We start from the raw sequence: 23,297 nt of genomic DNA on the forward strand, positions 1-23,297 counted from the left end.
AATATACCTCCTGCAATATCTGATTGTCTGATCTGATCCTGTCCTGGATAATTGTTATATCGGCCTCGATTACTGAGCAGAGTTCACCTCATTCACCACATAGTGGAGCTTTTAACTTCGTTCCCGTGGCAATGTGAACCATAGTAAGCGTTGATCACGAATTTGTTCATCTCTGTCCAGATGGTCCGACGCATTTGTGTTCCCACAAGGGTGAGTGAGTACCGTCAGCAATACTGGGAGTCACAGGCTTTGAAATTTTTCATGGCGAAAACTTTCACAACATAATAAAATAACTGAACTGAGGGAAAATTTACAAAACTGTCTTTATTAGATAGTACGTTGATAGTAAATCTTAACAATGGATCGCACCAGTCAAAGAGCAAAACCGCGTCAATGTCGTGTGTCAACAGATGCAAACCATAATGAATTATGCAAACAAACAACCATCACCGCAACAGCAGCACCACCATGGGAGAATTAGTGTAATTAGGGTTGCATAATAACTGGAACGGAAGGAAGGGGGAGGGGAAGACAAGCATAAATATCTGCGGTGCGTGTGGTGCAAAGCAAAGCACCGCATGTCGACACGTTCTTTCCAATGGGAAAATTGCCGCCCTTAATTGACCAGTTTTTAGTCGAACAAGCTACATAATTATGATTAGATTGAGCATTTGCGTGTACATTTTGGTCTGTGAAGTACATTATTTGTCGAGATATATTGTATACTAATCCGGTTTTGATAGTGTTATACTTTTAAACTACTATTGACTATTATTAATTCGAAACTGTGATTCTAACGATCGAATTTGTGGTTTCATCTCGTTTACAAATGCGAATTAACTATGGAATTAGTTCATTGAACACGAACATCGCGATTAAAATAATTCTTTGCAAGCGATTTTAAATTTTTAAAAATCAACTTTCTTTTCAGTGGACCAAATTCCATAAGAAAATCGTAGCAAGGTACGATGACCACTGATTTCGGCACAAATATTAAAATTCTCGATAGCTACATCGTCAACCCTACTAAATTTTATTAGTCAACAAGAAATAATCAGCCTTACCCTTGCTCGGTGGTCGGCATCGATTTACCAGCTCGGGCCGCCTTGTGCCGACTCTGGAGGCACCTTTTGTGCTTGTTCGAACGTTGATGCAGCTGCCACTGATACTCGCCTACTATGGTTCGCTGGCAGATCGCACAATGGAAGGATGTTTCCTCGTTCAGACCTTCATGTGGACTGGTCAATTTCGGCAGCGGTTCTAGGCTTGGTTTCTCACCGGCAAGGATTGTTTCGATCACTTGCTGAGCTGGCACTGAGACGGTTTCCTTCCATCGGCTGACGTCGGTTGTGTCCAGGGCGTAGATCGGGGGGACCTATAGTGAAATTAGCGGTGTTAGCAATCGTTTCAGTGAACTACTGTAACAATTTTAAGCAGTTTTATAGTATTTAAAAGATTTCTACCAATGTGAACTAAGTATAGTGTTTTTCATAGTTTTTGAACCCAGCAATCAGTAACTGATAGAACATTCGTGAGCTCAGTTTTTGGAAAAGTAGTGAAAATTTACTATACTCCCCGCAAAGTAGACGAAGACACAATTTGCGTTCCTGGGCATTTCTGTTCTGGTTAATGGAGAAAAAAATAGTTCTTACCTAAATTGTTCTCCATTAAGGCTAGTTTTTTATTCATTTATTCATTTATTTACTCACTTTATTTTATCTTTATGGAAGCCAAAAAGCACTAGGATTGAAGTTGAACTTATGACACTCTCTCCTCAATCACGGCAGAAAAACATCCTTCTTTTCCAAAATTCAGTTTACAATTCGTGAAATGGACCATGGGATTTGCGTCGGCATCTGATCAGGGAACATTTCCCGCCGAGATCTCTCCAAACTGTCAAACCAAAAACTCTGCTGCTTCTTAAAAATACAAACAGTATCAAACTTGCAGCGAATTGCAAACCTTATAAAATACTATTTTCCCCGTCGAAAACAATTTGTGTTGAATTTTTCCCGGACGGATTCCTGTGTGGAGAGTTTTAAAATCCCGTGATGTTTCCCGCGGTAGGGTTTACACTTCAGGAAAACTGTCATTTTTGTGTAGATTCATTTCCCGTAACGGGATTTGAAATCCCGAGCTCCATTTAAAATATGCAGGGACCCATATCCCGTGACACACCTTTCCAACTGTAAACTAGCCTTTAAGGAGAAATATAGCATAGTGCATCTTGCTAAACCAAACCAAATATGTCGATTCAATCAGCTTAAATGAGCTTCTTTTTTTGCGGGACATCGCGCTTGACTAGGAGTTTGCTCAGGAACACAAATTGTGTCATGCAATAAAAATTGGACTAAACCGTTTTGCGCGTCATATGTCGTGTGAACTGTTTGGAATTTTTTGTGTTTAACTAGTGCTAATTTGGGTGCTAGTTTAGATACATCGTCTAACTAGACACCCAGATGGTGCTAGTTACTGACGAGATGAATTCGAAACACAAAAAAAAACAAAATTTAACAAATTGTGTCTCCGTTTTCTGAAACTCGCGTCAATCCGGCGCTAGCTTAGTCCTGTCTTAAGTTACTATCGGATTATTTCTGATGAAACGAAATCGAAACGCAAATTTCGTAAGGGACCATCTATAATTGATGTAGCATTATATGGGGAAAGGGGAGTTTTGTATTTTGTGATGATGTGTGACGACAGGGGATAGGGCGTCATGTCACGCTACGTAGCTTTTTTAAAGGGGAATAGGGGATTACCTGATGTCACGATAACCTTACCCGTTTCATCTAACTAACATCTTTTTTTTATTTTTACGGTGACAAGGGTGGGGGAGGGTTTGCCGTCAAGCTACATGATTACCAGCGTCCAGCGCGGGTATATAAGCAACCCTGACCAGAGGGGGTATTTAGAGTTTTGTGACGAAATGATACGATGGGGGAGGGGGGTCTGTTAAAAACCACTAAAAATGCTACGTCATTTATGGATCGTCCCTAACTAATGCTATCTTGTCTTTTATGTTTACTACTAGAACAAATTAAAGTAGTAAAACTATATACAAAATCCGAGGGACTTCATATGCTGCGCTCAGCAGTCTCCTCATTACAGTACCACGCGAACCACGAAATTTAATTTCAAAAATTAGAAATCGTTATTCGAATATCGACAATTCAAATTTGAAATCGTAAGTCGAAAATTAAAAAATGCGAATAAAAATTAAAAATTGAAAAAAAAAATGTAAATTAAAATTCAAAACATTAAAAACGTCAAAACATTGAAAACATGCAAAAAATAAAATAAAATAAATTTAGGAATTCAAACAGATTAAAAAATTGAAAGAGAAAAATTAAACAAACTAAAAATACTGAAAAATAACAAAAATCCAAAAACAGAAAACATCGAAGAAAAAAATCAAGAAATACAAAAAATAAACAAATTAGCATGGAAAAATAAAAAATTAAATAAAAAGAAAATATTGGAAAAATAAAAAAAAGAATCATGTGAGAAAAAATAAAATTTAAAATTAAAAATAAAACAAAATAAAAAAATTCAAAAAATTAAATAGATAGAAAAAAAATTAAAATGCATGAACAAAAATAACCTTTCTTAAAACTTAAAAAATGGAAAAAAATTAAAAAATCAAAAGAAAAGAAACAAAAAAAGAAAATAAAGTATTGAATAAAATAATAAATTAAAAAAAAGAAAATGTCAACAAAATTTAAAAGATTAGAATAATTAACAATTATAGAAAAAAATAAAAATATGAAAAAAATAAGATTCAAACTGAAAAAAATCAAAAAATTATAAAAAGTTATACAACAGATAAAAAAATTAAAAACAGGAATTTAATGTTTTCTATTTATTAAATTGAAAAAAATGTACAATATTAAAAAGAATTAAAAAATACAAAACATTGCAAACATTAAAAAATTAAAATATCGAGAAAATTTAAAAGCTTCAAAGAATTTGAAATGTTTAAAAAATTAAAACGATTAAAAAAATTAAAAAAAAATGAAATATCGAAAAAATGAAACTATTTAATAAATTTAAAAAAATATAGAGATTGAACAAATTGTAAATATTAAAAAAATGTAAAGTTAGAAAAATTAAAACAATCGAAAATTTTTAAAAAAATCGAAAAAGAAAATAAAAAATAAAATGCATGAAAAAATGGAAAAGAAAATTAAATTTTTAAAGGTTATTAAAGAATTAAAGAAAAAACAAGCTGTTTTTTTTAAATTCTGTAAAAACTTTAAAAAAATTTAATTTTCTTTTCCAAAAGTAAAGAATTTAAATTTTGAAATGATTGAAAAAATTGGATAAAATAAGCAATGAAAAAAATGAATATAATAAAAAATTGAAAGAACTCAAGAAATAAAAAAATAAAGGATAGAAAAATTTAAAAAAAATCAAAGAATGAGATTAAAAAATTGAATAACTAGAAAAAAATCAAAAGAGAACAAATTTAAAAAAAAGTGATAACTATTGTAAAATAAGAAAACAATAAATGTACAAATGAAAAAAAATATTAGGTTGAAAAAAATGAAAAAAAAAAATCAAAATGAACGCATTGTAAAATGAAAAATTGGAATTTTTGACAACATACAAAAGATCATGAACATTTGAAAAAATAAAACAAAAAATTGAATATGTAGAAAAAATTTAAGCAATAAGCAAAGCGAAAAAATAAAAAAAAAATCAAAAATTGAACGAACTGAAAAGCTGATAAAATAAAGATCAATGTATTGAAAAATATCATAAAGTATACTATGTTGCGTTTCGGCTTCGTCTCTTCAGAAACCGACACTAACGTATTGTCGGAATAGATTAGCGCCGGCTTGACGCAAATCCCTTAAAACTAAAACACACTATGTGTTTCAATCAAACGACTGATCAAACGTGATGTCCCGTTCGAGCAGAAGTTCAACAAATTTTCACCCTAGTGAGAAATTTTGGTTTTTACCAAATTTTCCTCCTTAGGGTGAAATATAGCATAGTGCTTTCGCATAGGCCTGCTAAGCCAAGACAAGTTTCGGCTTCACTTGTGTCTCATCGGCATAAACAGAACTTCTGCTCGAACGGGACATCACGTTTGATCAGTCGTTTGATTGAAACACATAGTGTGTTTTAGTTTTAAGGGATTTGCGTCAAGCCGGCGCTAATCTATTCCGACAATACGTTAGTGTCGGTTTCTGAAGAGGCGAAGCCGAAACGCAACATAGTATGAAATAAGGATTTGTGCCCTCCTGTACAAAGACTGGTTCTTACCAACAAATTTTCACCCTAGTGAGAAATTTTGGTTTTTACCAAATTTTCCTCCTTAGGGTGAAATATAGCATAGATCATAAAGTAGAAAAGAAAATGAACAAATCGAATTACTAGAATAAATCGAAAAACAAATTAACAAATTGAAAAAAAATTAAAAGAATTGACTAAATTGAAAACAAAAAAATGGAAAAAGAATTAAACGCTCTGAAAAAAAGAAATAAGAGAAAAAAATTAAAAAATTTAATAGATTTAAAAAATTGAATGAATCGAAAAAATCGTCAAATATGTAAAAATCATAAAAAAATTTTTTAAAAAATTACAAGCATCAAAAATATTTTCAAAATCGAGAAAAATGAAAAAAATTAAACAAAAATGAAAAGGATTAAATAAATTGAAAAAAATTAAAATAAACTAAGCGTATTTAAAATATGAATATTCAAAAAAAATATCGAAAATATTTTAAAAAAATCGAAAACAATATGAAAAATTGAAAAAATAAATAAATTAAAAAATTAAAGAATTTTCAATATATGAAAAAAGTTAAAACAAATAATTTTTTTCAAAGGGCTTTTAAAAAATCAAAAAATTTGAGAATTTAAAGCAATGGCAAATCGAAAGAAATGAAAAAATCAAATAGAAAAAGTAAAAAAAAAAACTAAAATGTTCAAAGAAATTGAAAAAATTAAAATTGATAAATGAACAAAACTGAAAAAATCAAAGAATTGAGGAAATTTAAGCAATGAAAAGAAATAAAAAAATTAACTAGTAAAAATTGAAAAAAATTACAAAAAACTGAAAAAATAATTTTTATTCAAATCAATTAGATCGACAGAATTGAGAAATATTAAATGCGTCGAGACAAAGGAAAAATCGGATAAAATTTTAAAAATATTCAATAGATTGTATACACTAATAATAAAATATAAGGAAATAAAACAAAAAACAAAAAAAAGTTTAAGAAAATTAAAAACTAAAAAATTAAAAAATCGAAGAGAATAATACTTCAGTTACAAATCAAAATTCAAAAACAAAAAAAAGGTAAAAAAATTGAAAAAATAAAACGAATCGGAAAAGAAATTGGAAATATAAAAAAAATTAAAATAATAAAATGCATAAAAATATTTAAAAAGATATTATTTTTTTAGATTTATTAAAGAATTAAAATAAACTACAAAAAATTAAAAAAAAAATAAGAAAAAAACTGAAGTATGTCAAAAATTGGAATTTTTTTTAAAAGATTAAAAAAAATTAAATGATTGAAGTAAAATAAATGTAATATCGAAATTGTAATTTAAATAGTTAAAAAACTTATAAAACTGATAAAATGGAAAAATTGAAATAAAAATATAAAAAATTTAAAAATTCTTGAATAGCTAGAAAAAAATGAAAGGCAAATTAAAAGAAAATAAATTGAGATTTTTTAAACAGAATACATTGAAAAAAATTAAACGCAATAAACACATGTAAAATTGCTAAATAAATTAAAAAAACTGAAGATTGCAAACATTAAAAAAATAAAGAAAAAGAAAAATATTGAAAAAAAAGAAACAATTTAAAGAATTTGAAATATGAATAAAAATAGAAAATAATAAAAAAAATATTGAAGACAAGCAATAAAAAATTGGGAAAAAATAACAAAAATAAGAACTAAAGAATTTAAAACATCGAAAAACTATTAAAATAAAAAAATTCGAGCTTCGAAAAATTTAAAAGAAATTGGAAAAAAATTAAATAAAAAATAAAAAATTAAGATCAAATAAATTGAAAAAATTAAAAAAAAACTAAACCTATCGATAAAAACGAAAAATTGAAATAATTGCTAACAAAGTAAAAAATGGAATATTGAAAAAGATCGAAAAAAATTCAAAATTTGCAAAAATTAAATAAATTAAAAAAAATATATAAGTTTTTTAAAAAAATGCTTCGAAAAAATTAAAAAATTTAAGAACCAAAGAATTTAACAAATCAAAAAATTATAAAAAAATTTAAAAAATAGGCTATTAGAAAAAAATAAAAAAAATTGAAAAAAAAATTAAAAAATCAAAAAGAATAATGATTAAAAATATTAAAAAAATAAAGCTAGAAAAAAATGAAAAAAAATGCCTGAACTGAAAAAAATAAAAGAATTGAAAGAATTCAAAAAAATGAACCAACTGAAAAAATGTTGAAAAATTAAAAAATTTAAAAAATTATAATCGCATAAAAATAAAAAAAATAAAAGGTTAAAAAATGAAAAAATTGAAAAAAAACTTAATCACCTTCCGTTACTTGCGCTAGTGCACTGAAAATAAAAAAATCGAGCTTCGAAAAATTTAAAAGAAATTGGAAGAAAATTAAACAAAAAAAATTAGAATCAAATAAATCGAAAAAATTAAAAAAAAAGCAAATCGCATCGAAAAAAAACAAAAAATTGAAAAACAAGTACTCGAATCTAACAAAGTAAAAAAATGGAAAATTGAAAAAAATCGAAACAAAAATTCCAAAATTGCAAAAAAATATATAAAACTTTTTAAAAAACTGCTTCAAAAAATTTAAGAACCAAATAATTTAAACAAAGAAAAAAATTATAAAAATTTAAAAAATTCAATCCTAAGAAATTAAAAATGATAGAAAATATGAAAAGTAAAAAAAATGAGAAAAAAATTAAAAAAATTAAAAAGTCATAAAAAATAATGATTAAAAATATTTAAAAGAATAAAGTTAGAAAAAAATGAAAAAATGCCAAAACTGGAAAAAAAAATTAAAGGATTAAAGGAATTCAAGAAAATTAACCAACTGAAAAAATGCTGAAAAATTAAAAAATTAAAATCACACAAAAATAAAAGGTTAAAAAATGAAAAAAATTGAAAAAACTTTATCAACCTTCCGGAAGTCGCGCTAGTTGAAAAAAAAAAAAATTAAAAAGTCAAAAAGAATAATGATTAAAAATAGTGCACGCCGCTCTGAAAATCTAGCGAAATCGTCTTAGAGTACCAGCGGCTGCTAGTTTAGTGAGCCATTTGCGCGACCCTCGGAGGGTTAATCAAATAAATTAAAGAAATTGAAAACATAAAATTGGTAACGGAAAATGGAAAATTCAAAAGTGAAAAACGAATTTCGAAACGCAAAAATCCGAATGCCGACAATCTATAATCAAAAATTACAATTCGAAAAAAGATGATCGAAAATCGAAAATATTGACATTGAAAATCGAAAATCAAAAATTGAAATTTTAAATTTGCAAATTGAAAACTAAACAACGAAAGTTAAAAATCACAATTTGGCAATCGAAAATAGGAAACAAAAAATCCAAGATCGAAATTCGAAAACGGAAAAATTGATATAAGAAACGATACTTAAATTTAAAATAATAAATTAAAATCGAAAATTAAAAACCAACAAGCGAAAATCGGTTTCCTAAAACCAAAAATGAGAAATTGAAAATTAAAAAGAAATCGATACTAGGTTTTCGAAATTCGAAAGCGAGGCAGACTAAGATTGAATATCGAGCCCCGCAGGTTATAGCCACACGTCGTTGGCCGCATAGAATAGAAATAACGACTTAAAAAGCCTAGATGTAACGATGTTCGACTGTGATGGAAATATCAAGAGTATGGTGTCCACCAAAAATAATCAAATGATATTGCTTGCTATGGGTTATTTACAACGGATTACCACGTGTACGATCCTGCACGCGAAGTTGAGATCAATGGTGTGGTCACCCTTAAGAGATGCGCAAAGACATATTTTGCTGAAATGCAAAAGAGAACCACGCGATCGTCCACTATGCACTCTTTTTACTATCTTGTTCTTTAACGACTGTGACCACGATGACACCTAAAAAGGAACAATAGAAAGAAGCGAAAAATTCCCTCTCCTGAACTTTTTGTAATGGCTAAAAGGAATCTCTTCAAGGACCTTCTAAAGCAATAGTACTGGTGAAAAAAAACGAAGCACAAAGCTTCTGGCTTTGAAAATCGTGGACAGATACGAAGACATTAAAAAGTCAAACTGTTCGCTATGTTTCAGTTGGAGGAACAAACCCGTGTTGGACGAATATAATTCACTAACTTCGTGGATGAGACTTTTTTCAGATTCCATATTTCTAACATTCTTAAAGGTCTCCCAATAACCATTCATTCTGTGTCAAAACATTTTCGAATTTAGTAAACTAGGTCACGTATTATACGAGACATGGCTAAACTCAGAAAACGCATTTAATTTCACTTGGGTGGATTTAGGGAGGAATACTTTTTGAGATCAAAAACCCAAAAGGTACCGCAATAAAAAATAAGCCTCACCTCTCTACGCAAATTGCTCAAAAACCGATGATTTATCCACTTAAGCTGCCTCTTGGAGTACCGTTGCGTCACCAGCTTCAAATTATCCAGGCACTTTTGAAGCAGTTCCAAACCCTCCGGCGGAACCGTTTCCTCCTGCAGCTGCTGCTCCCGCTGCATATACTCGGTGATGAGCCGATCATGCTCCCGGTCGTACTTGTCCAGGTAGCCGACAAACTCTTTGAAACCGATACTCTGCAGAATGCCCCGATGAAAATCATTGTTCCTAGAACGGCAGCAGAGAAAGGCATGTGAAAATTTACCTTTTTCCCAGCATATTACCTGATCGGTAGGCACAATCATTACTCGTAAGGCTTCACGTAGCGCTCGTAGAACAGACGGATCTCCGCCAGTAGGCCTTGCGCGACCATCGCATCCACTCGAGCGTCCAGCCGGGCGTTGAGCGTTTCCTGTTGAAAGAAAGCGAAAACTGTCTCAATCTCAATGCATGCTAAGATCAAATCACGAGAAAAAAAAGGTTGGCGCCGTAGGAGGGATGTCAACCGCTACGCGGTTGAAAGCGAAAATGCTTGTCCCCACGATCGGCGAATTGAATTATGATTTGAATTGAAAAGGCGCCGGCTTACAAAGAAACAAGTTTTCTATAAAATGAAAGTGAAATTAATCTCGTACCATTATTTAGAAGCAACCCACATACATGATCCGAACATCCCACGTTTCCAGCCAGTTTCACCGGTAAATATACGAACTTGCTTGTACTGCTGACCACCTACGCGCAGTACTAGAGCCAAAACGAATACCCTAGACGACATCAACGTCGTCGTTGGCAGCCGGCTGCAACGAAATCATGAATGAAATTGCTTTCCCAAGCGACGACGACGGCGACGACCGAGCGCAGCGTGAGTAATTGGTAAATATAGTGGGTTCGTTGGCTGAATGATTCATTCATAAAACCTTTAGTCGTTGCACATCAGCAATCGTGTCCAACCGCCTACTATTCGCGAAGCGAAAAAAATATTTATAATGGATGAATAAAATAACAACCAGCAAACTAACGGGTTTTTTTTTCGTGTCACTCTTCTCACAACTGTCACTATTGGACCGACCCTAACCTACAAAAACCAGCAACAATGAGCAAAAAATAGTATTCGCATTGTTTCGGATACGTATTGGTTGGCATTTTGCACGCTGCTGCCAACAACGACTGCTGATGACGAATGTGGTGGTGATGATGCAGCTGCCAGTTAGCTGTGTTTATCTTCAATCAGTGTGTCACTGTGTCAAAGCGTGCTGGTAGCGAACACATCACCATCGTAACGCGAATGACTCCCACCCGGGGGGTGAGTCGAGTTAACCAGATTGGCGTGAACTCAGTTTGGTGGTTTGAATATGAAGCCTCTACGTGGAGCTGTAAAAATACACAATAAATTGCGCGTCGGGCGTGCAGACCGGAAATGCAAAGGCATATTTTATAGTTTTGCACTAATTTTGAGACATGTTTAGCGACTTGATCTTTGAGTTGAAGTCATAGTATTTTGGTCGAGGAATCTGCATTTCGGCTTTGTCTCATCAGTATTAGGGTTCGTCGCGGTGCGGATGTGGGCGGTAAATGGATTGTTCGCACCGTAAAAAAATAATAGAACCGCACCGCTTACCGCAACCACACTTTATTTACCGCACCGCACCGCGCGGTAATGCGGTAAATTTTTTATAGTTTTAAAAATAGTGTTGAAAAATTGTACATTTGTGTAACCATATATAATAAAATGTTATTCTTATTCACACGAAATTTAACTTTAAGAGACTCCTCAGAATGTAATGTTTATGAAAAAAATCAACTTTTGCTTTTTCTTTTAATGAAATTCCGTACATTTTAAGGCAAACATTATACATTCAAAAACGTTCTACTGAAGTAATAGGAAAACTTTTATTTTAGCAACCCTTCAGATAATTGAAAAATGTGGAATAAAAATGTAATAAGAATAGTAGTAATATTTTTTTCTTTAAATTTTCATATTTTCAATGTTTTTGACATATGAAAATGAAATGGATGATTTTTGCATTTACGTAGTAGACCACTTTTCATTCTTAAAGGAATTTCACCAAAAAAAAATTTAAAGTCGAAATACCAGTACTTCTACATAGTAGCGCATATATTCCAATACAGTGAAATAAAAACATATTGTATTTCATCAATAAGAACGACGCCATATTTGACGAAAAAATTGCTCTATACATTACATCTAATCAGGAGTCCGGTCACAACCGATACAGAATTATTGAACATTAGAAAAACTGCAAAAAATGCACGATTTGTAGCATACAGCAGAAATTATTTTAAAAAATAGGGGATTTTACGGACAAAATATCCCAAAACTGTAACTTCCGCATTCTTCAAGAAACAGATGTATTATCATTCAACAACTAAGATTGCTCCCTTTAAAAATGTATGAAGTGTAATTTTCTAAAGGCTAGTTCGAAAGTTCTAGTGTTTAATGTACTTTCCACTAAAATTTTCCCAAAGAGCCAATGGCAAAAACTTCAATTGAAGTGAACGGGAGTCAAAATATGTGGTATTTGGCAAAAAAGCTTCAAAACAGCTACAAAATAGTCTTAACTGAAAAATATTAGGACTTAATTTGGTAAAAAAATATAGTAAATTTGAATGGAAGTACGCGAAGAAAAGTTATGTAGCATACTTTTTAAGGAAGAGTCCAATAAAATTGACTGCAGCAAAATTCACATTGAATTTACACAGCAATCAAAGAAGATAGAAATACGATGTTGATGAACGAATGATAGAATAATCATCCTAATTTGGACCCCTCCTTATTTTGGACGCTTTCATACATTTGTATCCTTTACTGCCAATTACTCCAAATTCGTTTGGTTTGATGAAGATAATTATATTCTTTGGGTTGTGTTTAAGTCCCAGCATAATTAGTTCATCTCTAATTCCTTTAAATTAGTCAAAATTCACAGTTGAAAAATTGATATCGAAAACGATTCATAATTCCACGATTTCCAACCGAAATCGAGAGAAGTGATGTACTTTTAAATTGGATTTAAGAGTATAAATTTATTGTTTTTAAATGATGTAATAATTTTGTCTCTATTTGGATCTTGTATTTTATGTATTTGAAATGGTTAGTTTGTGAAGTTTTACTTAGAAGTATAAAATAACTAGTCCAAAATATGTCATAAAAATAATAGCGTCAAAATATTTCGGACACAGCTAGATTTTCTTTCATTATAGCAGTCTGTTTGTCAATTTAGAATAATTAAAATTATCACTTTATCAATTATTTTTTTGCGGTGCGGTTGCGGTCAAACCGCGCGGTAAAAGCTCTTTCCCGCACCGCATCTGCGGGAGAAAGTGTCTCACCGCACCGCAGATTTTGCGGTGCGGGTGCGGGTGCGGGTGCGGTAAATACCTCGCGGTTGCGGTAATTACCGTAACCGCGACGAACCCTAATCAGTATCATGGCAAGCCGAGTTGGCCATCAGATAAATGCTAAATCTCAAATCTAAAGCACCACTTGTTTTGTTCGATTGTTACTAAGCTTCACTTACGTGAAATTGTTTTTTGTGAACACAGGTAAGTAGTGCTTCCTATTGTAGATGTAGCATCAACTGGCTCCCAAGTCAGTTTGCTACGGCACTGATGAGACGAAGTCGAAACTCAAATTAGAACTGCTCAGAAAAGATCTTAAGATGTTTGAATGTAATAATTGCATTATTTTGTAAAAATATCAAAATTAGGTAAAAAACAAAATTTTCAAAAATTGCTATATTTCGTAAAAAATTGCAAAAATGTTACAATAACAAAATATTCCAAGTTACGAATATTACAAAATTTGGTAAAAATTAGGAATTTCTGAAAAATTGCAAAATTTTGTGAAAATAGCACAATTTTGTAAAAATTGCATCATTTCGTAAAAAGTAAAAATTTCAAAATTGTGTTAAAATAGCAAAATTTTGTAATTTTTACACGATTTTGCAATTTTTACAAAGTTTTCCAATTTGTAAAAAATTCTGCACTTCTGACAAAATTTACAATGTCTATAAAATGTTTAAAATATTACAAAACTGAAATGTTTTCTAAAATTTTGTAACTTGCAAAATTTTGTAATTTTTACAAAGATTCGTAGATTTCATAATGATTTGCAGTTTATTTCAAAATTTCGTATTTTGTACAAAATTCTACCATGTTTACAAAATGCTGCAATTTTTACAATATTTTGTGATTTTTACAAATTACAATTACAATTTATAAAAAAAATATATGTTGTGAAAATTACAAAATTTCGTAAAAACTGCAAAATTTTGCAAAAATTGCAAAATTTTGAAATACAGTGAAGACTTGATTTTATCAGCTTTTAGACCCGATTTTGTCAGCCTCATATTAAAATTGATAGTTGGTAGCACAATTCGAGTAGATCCTTTCTTGAGCACAATTTTCTTACGGTAGAGATTCGAAATATGCAAAAACATTTTTTATTAAATTTTGCTCTGTCAGACCCACCTAAGGAGAATTTAAACTAAATAATCCGAAAGGGTGATGAGGTTATATCTAGGGACTAAAGAATAATATTTTAAAAGCTTCGTTTCATAAAAAGAAAGTGAAATATACGTCTCGATCTTGTCAATGTCCCCGTTTTATCAGCCTAAAATTCACCAAGGGGCTGAAAACGGGTCGTTTCTGTATTATCAAAGATTGAAACAAATTGCAAAATGTTGTAAAAATTTCAAAATTTTGTAAAATCGTACAATTTTGTAAAATCGCAAAATTTTGTAAAAATTACAAAATTTTGCAACTTTTTATTTTTTTGCATAGCTTTTTTTGAAAATAGTAAAATTTTGCAAAAATTCTAGTATTTTGTACAAACATTTAAAAAAATTTAAAAAAGATTTTGCAAGTTTTACAAAGATTTACAATTTTTACAAAATTGTTTTGCTTTTCACACAAAATTTCGTAATCGTCATAAAATATTATAAATTTTGCAAAATTTTGTAATTTTCGCAAAATTTGGTACACTTTCAAATTTTGCAATTTTTGCGAAATATCGAGATTTTTTTCACATTTTCTTCAAAATTTTACAAAATTTTGCGATTTTTGCAACATTTCGTGACTTTTTAAACTTGCGATTTTGTAAATTTCGCAAAATTTTTAGAATTTTATAAATATTGCAATTTTGAGAAAATTTCGCAAATTTTTGCAATTTTTATAAAATGTTGTAATTTTTACAAAACATTGTAATTTTTAGAACATTTCGTAATATTTACAAAATTTGACAATTTAACAAAATTTTGCAATTTTTGCAAAATTTCGTGATTTTTTCAAAATGTTGGAAGTTTTGTAATTTTTGTAAATTTTGCAAAATTTTGCAATTTTAACAAAATTTCGTAATTTTTGCAAGTTCTTGCAATTTTTAAAAATTTTGCAATTTTTTACAAAATTTTGCAAATTCTATAAAATTTAGCAAATTGTGCAAAATTTCGTAAATTTTATAAATTTTTGTAATCTTTGCAAAATTTTATAATTATCACAAAATTTCGTAATTATTACAAATTTTTACAAAATATCGCATATTTACAAAATTCTGTTGATTTTACAATATTTGTGATTTTTCCAAATTTTGAAATTTTTACAAAATTTTGCGATCTACAAAATTTCACAATTTGTACAAAATTACCAGTCGCCAGTCGCCGTGCAGATTCAAAACCACGAAATTTATGGAACTAGTCCCCTAAAAACCACAAATCCTATCATTTTATCGTTTCATTGAAAAATTCTAAATGAAGTTGAATATAAATTTTAAATACACGGTTGATGGATCCCTTCGCGTACAGTTAATGGTGCATAGAACGGTGACTGGTGACTATGACATGTTCAAAACAAATGTCCTAAACTCCTAATTCTCGTTTTGTTGCTAATAGTTTTGTATTATTTCTAAATTGTGACGTATTATGAAAATATTTTCACGGTGACTATGGGAGCGATTATCATTTTGATAAAAAATAGGGCTTGAAGTCACGCCAAATCTGCTTAAACGCACGGTGACTGGTGACTTGACGGTATGCAATTTTTTTGATAATTTTACAAATTTTCATACTTTTCCCAAAAAATTGTAACTTTTACAAAATTTTCTAATTGTAGCAAAATTTCGTAATTTTTACAAAATTTTGCAATTTTCACAATATTTCATCATTTTACAAAATTTCCCAATTTTTACTATTTTGTAATATTTACTGTTATTTCAACTTTACAAATTTTCGTAATTTTTACAATATCTTGCAATTTTTGCAAAATTCCGTAATTTTTAAAATTTTTTGAAATTTTTTCAATATTTTGCAATTTCACAAAATTTTGTTATTTTGACAAAATTTTGTGATTTTTACTAAATTTATTGATTTTTGCACGATTGTGTAATTTTTACAAGGTTTTATAATTTTACATGGTGCATGCAATTTTCGCAAAATTTTGCAGTTTTTACAAAATTTCATCATTTTTCAATTCCACAAATTTTTGTAATTTTTGCAAAATTTCGCATTTTGTACAAAATTATGAGCTTTTACAAATTTTCGTAATTTTTACAAAGTATCGCTATTTTTACAAGATTCACAGTTTTAACAAAATTTTGCAAATTTAAAAATATAATAAAAATTTTACAAATTTTCGTAAATTTGACAAAATATGTAGTGAATTTTTTTCAAAATTTCGTAATTTTCACGAATTTTTAATTTGTTGCGAAATTTTGAAATTTTCGCAAGGTTTCGTAATCTTTACAAAATTTGTACTTTTGTACTTATATTTATTATATTTTGCATATTTCACAAAATTTCGTAATTTTTACAACATTTCGTGATTTTTGCAATATTTTGCAATTTTTACAAGGTTTTGTTATTTTTACAAGATTCTGTAATTTTCACAAAATTTTGCAATTTCAACAAAATTATTTAATTTAATAAAAATTTGCAAATTTTACGAATTTTCAAAATTTCGTGATTTTGGAAAATAATTGTTGCCAAACTTTGTAATTTTAGCAGTTTTGTAATTTCTATAAAATTTCATATTTTTTACTAAATTTTGTGATTGTTACAAAATTTTGTTATATTTACAAAGCTTCGTAATGTTTGCAAAATCTGAATTTTCATAAAATTTTGTGATTTTTAAATGGATTTTAAATTTTAAAAATTTTATTAACTTTTACAAAATTTCGCAATTTTTACAAAATTTTGTTCCTTTTACAATTTTTTTCAGTTTCACAAATTTTTGTAATTTTTACAAAATTTGGAAATTTGAACCAAATTTTGTGCTTTTTACAAATTTTTAAAAAAATTTGTGATATTTAAATTTTTTAAATTTTACAAAATTTTGTAATTCTGACAAAAAAATTGTAATTTTTACTATATTTCGTGATTTTTGCAATTTTCACAAGGTTTTGTCACAAACAAACAAACCATTTTCAAAATTTTGAAATTTTAACAAAACTGCAAATTTAATAAAATTTTCCCACGATAATAAAATATTTCAAATTTTACGAATTTTCGTAAATTTGACTAAATTTGTAATTTTTCAATATTTCGTAATTTATACAAAATTTTGTATTTGTTGGAAAATTTTGTAATTTTGACAAAATTTCGTAATTTTGCAAAAAAAATTGTTTTTTGTGAATTTTCGTAAATTTTACAAAATTTGGCAGCTTTCATAAAATTTTACAATTTTTACAAAATTGCGTAGTTTTAACAAAATTTTGCAATTTCTACAATTTTTTTTTCAATTTCACAAAATTTCGCAATTTTTATCAAATTTTGTATTTTACAAATTTTCGTAATTTTTACAATATTTTGTAATTTTTGCAAAATTTCGCAATTCTTACAAAAATTTGCAATTATAACAGAATTTCGCGAATTTAATAAAATGTTGCAAATTTTTCGAATTTTCGTAAATTTGACAAAATTTTGTATTTTTTTCGACAATTTACAAATTTTTGTAACTTTTACAACATTTCGTAATTTGAACAAAATTTCGAAATTTTCACTAAATTTTGTTATTGTTAAATAATTTTGTAATTTTTACAGTTTCGTGATTTTTACAATATCTCATAATTTTCATGACAAAGTGTGATCATTGAATATTTTTTTTAAATTTTGTTATTTTCCGTAATTATTACAAAATTTGTTTATTTACAAATTGTCGTAATTTTTAAAATATTTTGAAATTTTTTGCATTTTTTGCAAAATTTCGTAATTTTTGACAAAATTTTGCAATTTTTACAATTTTTTTAAAATTTTGCGAATTTTTGTAATTTTTTTTTTAATTTTGCGATTTTGCAAAATTTTGTGCTTTTACAAATTTTTGCAAGATTTTGAAACTTGCAAATTTTCGTAACTTTTGCAATAATTTGTAATTTTTGAAAAATTTTGCAATTTTTACATAATTTTGCAATTTTTACGAAATTTTGCAAAAAAAAATTAATTTTGAAAAAAAATTCGTAATTTTTACAATTTGTTTTTAATTTTGCGAATTTTTGTAATTTTTACCAAATTTTACAAAATTTTGTGCTTTAGACAAATTTTTGTATTTTTTCAATATTTTGTAATTTTTACAATTTTTGCAAAATTTCGTAACTTTGACAAAATTTTGTAATTTTTACCAAATTTTGAAATTTTTACAAAATTTCGTAATTTTTACTATTTTTTTCAAATTTGCAACTTTTTGTAATTTTTTTTTGTTAATTTTGTAAAATTTGATATGTTGCAAATTTTACGAATTTCCGTAAATTTGACAAAATTTCGCAGCGTTTTTCAACATTTCGTAAATTTTACAAAATTTTGTAATTCTAACAAAATTTCGTACTTTTCACTGAATTGTTATTGTTAAATAATTTCGTAATTCTAACGTAATTCGCTCTGAGTTTCATAACTTTCCCTACCCAGTAATCTCTAGCTAATTGAATGTCGTTAAAACGTAAAAAAGAAAATGTGACTAACATAGTCGAAATAAAAAAGGAAAAAAGTAATTCTAACAATATCTCATAATTTTCATGTCATTTCGTGATCTTAAAATATTCTTTTTCAATTTTACAAATTTCCGTGATTTTTACAAAATTTCGTAATTTTAACGATATTTCGTTTTAACGAATTTTCATAATTTTTACAACATTTTGTTAATGTTGACGAAATTTTATGATCTTCAATTTCACAATTTTTTACAAAATTTTGCAATTTAAAGAAAATTATGTGCTTTTTACAAATTTCGTATTTTTTTCAAAATTTTGCTATTTTTACAAAAATGAAAATTTAATAGTTTTTCAACATTAATAAAATCTTGCAAATTTTACGAATTTCCGTAAATTTGACAAAATTTTTGTGATTTTTTCAAAGTTTCGAAATTTTCACTATTTTTTTCAATTTTTTGTAATTTTTACCAAATTTCGTAATTTTTATAAATATTTTATAAATTTTCGTAATTTTTGCAATATTTTGTAAATTTTGTAAAATTTCGTAATTTTTACAAAATTTCGCAATTTTTATATTTTGCGAAATTTTGTAATTTTGACAAAATTTCCTAATTTTTTCAATTTTTTTCTTCAATTTCACAAGTTTTTGCAATTCTTACAAAATTGCGCAATTTTTAAAATTTACAAAATTTTGCAATCTTTTGAAAAAAATCGTAATTTTTACAATATTGCATAATTTTCATGTCATTTTGTGAACTTTTAATAAGTTTTTTTAATTTTACAAATTTTCGTAATTTTGACAGTATTTTGTAATTTTTATAAAACTTCGTAATTTTTACCAAATTTTGCAAAATTTTGTGCTTAAACAAATTTTTGTAATTTTTGCAATATTTTGTAAGTTTTTCAACATTAATAAATTGTTTTAAAATTTTGCGAAATTTCGTAAATATGACAAAATTTTGTAGATTTCAAAATTTCGTAATTTTTACAAAATTTTGTAGTTGCGAAATTTTGTAATTTTTACAAAATTTCGGAATTTTGAGTTTTTTTGCAAATTTTCGTAAATTTTACAAAATCTCACAGCTTTTATGAAATTTTGTAATTTTTATTAATTTGATTTTAATGATTTCACTAAATTTAGCAGCTTTTAGCTTTTGTATAAATTGCAAAATTTTGCAATTTTTACAATATTTTGCAAAATTTGTAATTTGACAAAATTTAGTAATTTTTACAAAAAAAATCAATTTTGCCAATTCTTGTAACTTTTACAAAATTTTGCAAATTTCATAAAATTTTGTGCCTTTTACAAATTTTTGAAATTTTTGTGATATTTTGCAATTTTGACAAAATTTTGTGAATTTGATAAAATTTCGGAATTTTTGCAATTTTTTTCAAATTTTTGTAATTCTTGACAAATTGTGCAATTTTTAGAAAACGGTGCTTTTTATAAATTTTTTGTAATTTTTGCAAAATTTTGTAATTTTCACAATTTTTTTTTTCAATTTTACCAATTTTTGTAATTTTTACAAAAAATTTCAATTTTTATAAAAAATTGTGCTTTTTATAAATTTTCGTAATTTTTGCAATATTTTGTGCTTTTTACAGTTTTTGCAAAATTTCATAATTTGTTTTCAAATTTTTTACAAAATTGCGCAATTTTGAGAAAATTTTGTGCTTTTTACAATGTTTTTGTAATTTTTGCAATATTTTGTAATCTGCAAAATTGCGTAATTTTGACAAAATTTTGTAATTTTCACAAAAAAATTTCAATTTTATAAATTTTTGTAATTTTCACAAAATTTTGCATATTTTATAAAATTTTGTGCTTTTTACAAATTTTTGTATTTTTTTGCAAAATGTCATTTTTACAAAATGTAATTTTCACAAAATTTTGCAATTTTTGCAAAATTTTGTAAATTTGACAAAATTTCGCAATTTTTACAATTTTTTTGCTTTTTTGTGCTTTTTACAAATTTCGTAATTTTTCGAAGTTTTGCAGTTTTTACAAAACTTTAAAGTTTTCCAACATTTATAAAATTTTGCAAATTTTACGAATTTTCGTAAATTTGACAAAATTTTTATTTTTTTCAAGCTTTCGAAATTTTCACTATTTTGTTCAATTTTACAATTTTTTGTAATTTTTACCAAATTTCATAATTTTTCGTAATTTTTGCAATTTTTTTCTTCAATTTCACAAGTTTTTGCAATTCTTACAAAATTGTGCAATTTTTAAAATTTACAAAATTTTGCAATATATTAAAAAAAAATCCTAATTTTCACAATATTGCAAAATTTTCATGTCATTTTGTGAACTTTAAATAAGTTTTTTTTAATTTTGCAAATTTCCGCAATTTTTACCAAATTTCGCTTTTGAAAATTTTTGTTATTTTGACAATGTTTTGTAATTTTCATAAAATTTCGTAATTTTTACCAAATTTTGCAATTTTGCAAAATTTTGTGCTTAAACAAATTTTTGAAATTTTTGCAATATTTAGTAATTTTTGCAATATTTAGTAATTTTTTGCAAAATTTCGCAATTTTTACAAAATTATGCGATTTTTACAAAATTTTGTGGTTTTTACAATTTTTTGTAATTTTTGCAAGATTATGTAAGTTTTCCAACATTAATATTTAAATTTTGCGAAATTTCGTAAATTTTGCGAAATTTCGTAAATATGACAAAATTTTGTAGATTTCAAAATTTCATAATTTTTACAAAAATTTTTAATTGTTGCAAAATTTTGTAATTTTTACAAAATTTCTGAATTTTGATTTTTTTTGCAAATTTTCGTGAATTTTACAAAATCTCACAGCTTTTATGAAATTTTGCAATTTTTGTTAATTTGATTTTAATGATTTCACTAAATTTAGCAAATTTAATTTATACAAAATTCTGCAGTTTTTACAAAAAAATCAATTTTTACAATATTTTGCAAAATTTGTAATTTGACAAAATTTCGTAATTTTCACAAAAATTTCAATTTTACAAATACAATTTGCAAATTTTATAAAATTTTGTGCCTTTTACAAATTTTTGTAATTTTTGCAAAATTTCGTAAATTTTACAAAATTTTTCAATTTTTAAAAATTTTGTAATTTTGACAAAATTTTGTAATTTTTACAATTTTTTTTTCAATTTTACAAATTTTTGTGATTTTTACGAAATTTTGCAAATTTTACAAAATTTAGCGTTTTTTACAAATTTTCGTAATTTTTGCATCATTTTCTAATTTTTACAAAATTTCGTAATTTCGTAAATGCGAGAACACAGTGGGTGCCGGTCTTTATAGAGAAGGATTGGGACGGATGCGCAGCCTTCCACAACACTGCAGTGTTTTTTCGGCAGAAGCTTTTGCTATCCGTATGGCACTAACAGTCCCAAACATCAAGGATTTGGTAATCCTCACGGATTCAGCGAGTTGCCTGTTGGCCATAGAGACTGGTAAATCTAAGCACCCTTGGATACAAGAGATAGAAAATATATCACGCGGTAGATCTGTCCGGTTTTGCTGGATCCCTGGTCATGCCGGCATTCAAGGCAACAACGAAGCCGATCGACTGGCCAACGAGGCGAGGAGTCAAGCAGTTGTCGACATACCGATCCCAGCGGAGGATGCCTTAAGAGCTGTGCGATCATCCATACGACAACATTGGGATGAACAATGGTTTGCTTCCCGAGACCCAAAACTTAGGGAAGTCAAATTTGATACGTACCGTTGGAAAGATCGCGATAATGGGGCAGACCAACGTGTGCTAACACGGCTGAGGATCGGCCATACACGATCAACACACGATTTTTTGCTCAACAAAACGCCTCCTCCTAGGTGCGACTGCTGTGGAGTGATAGTCGACGTCCATCACGTGATTCTTCGGTGCAGAAAATACGACGATGCTAGAAGGATGCATGACATAAATTCGACGAGTCTGGGAGCTGCTTTAGGCAACGACGCAGACAGCGAAAAGAAATTGCTGAACTTCCTTAAGGAAGCGAATTTATACAAACAATTGTAAAGTATAAAAATTAACATTATTTGTGAACTGAATTGTACATTAAATTAGAAGCAAAAACTGACCTTCGACACGAATGCACCGCTCTTCGGTGTAAAGTGTCATAAATAAACAACAACAACAATTTTGACAAAATTTTGTAATTTTTACATTTTTTTTCAATTTTACAAATTTTTGTGATTTTGACGAAATTTTGCAAATTTTACAAAATTTAGCGTTTTTACAAATTTTCTTGATTTTTGCATTATTTTGTAATTTTTACAAAATTTCGTAATTTCGACAAAATTTTGAAATTTTCTAAATTTTTTTCAATTTTACAAATTTTTGTAATTTTTACAAAATTTTGCGAATTTTACAAAATTTAGAGTTTTTTACAAATTTTCGTAATTTTTGCATCATTTTCTAATTTTTACAAAATTTCGTAATTTTTACAAAATTTCGTAATTTTGACAAAATTTTGAAATTTTCTAATTTTTTTTCAATTTCACAAATTTTTGTAATTTTTACAAAATTTAGCGTTTTTTACAAATTTTTGTAATTTTTGCATAGTTTTGTAATTTTTGCAAAATTTCGTAATTTTGACAAAATTTTGAAATTTTCTCATTTTTTTTTCAATTTTACAAATTTTTGTGATTTTTACGAAATTTTGCAAATTTTACAAAATTTAGCGTTTTTTACAAATTTTCTTGATTTTTGCATTCTTTTGTAATTTTGCAAAATTTTGTGATTTTTACAAATTTTTGCAATTTTTACAAAATTTCGTAATTTTTACATT

The 23,297-nt window shown here is 27.5% G+C and overlaps 1 protein-coding gene across 1 annotated transcript in view; it reads right to left on the reverse strand.

Annotated features, from left to right (window-relative positions):
• Positions 1 to 994: 994 nt before the first annotated feature.
• The window catches only part of LOC131683119 (tRNA dimethylallyltransferase), a 386,042-nt gene continuing 363,739 nt past the window's right edge, over positions 995 to 23,297 (reverse strand). Inside the window, exons 5-7 of the mRNA XM_058964939.1 lie at positions 9,894 to 9,997; positions 9,549 to 9,813; positions 995 to 1,375 (exon numbers count right to left, since the gene is read on the reverse strand). Of these exons, the coding sequence (XP_058820922.1) occupies positions 1,061 to 1,375; positions 9,549 to 9,813; positions 9,894 to 9,997 (684 nt within the window). The 3' untranslated portion in view covers positions 995 to 1,060. The remainder of the gene's footprint in view (positions 1,376 to 9,548; positions 9,814 to 9,893; positions 9,998 to 23,297) is intronic.

This window comes from Topomyia yanbarensis, chromosome 1 (assembly GCF_030247195.1).
Source record: "Topomyia yanbarensis strain Yona2022 chromosome 1, ASM3024719v1, whole genome shotgun sequence".
Taxonomy (NCBI): domain Eukaryota; kingdom Metazoa; phylum Arthropoda; class Insecta; order Diptera; family Culicidae; genus Topomyia; species Topomyia yanbarensis.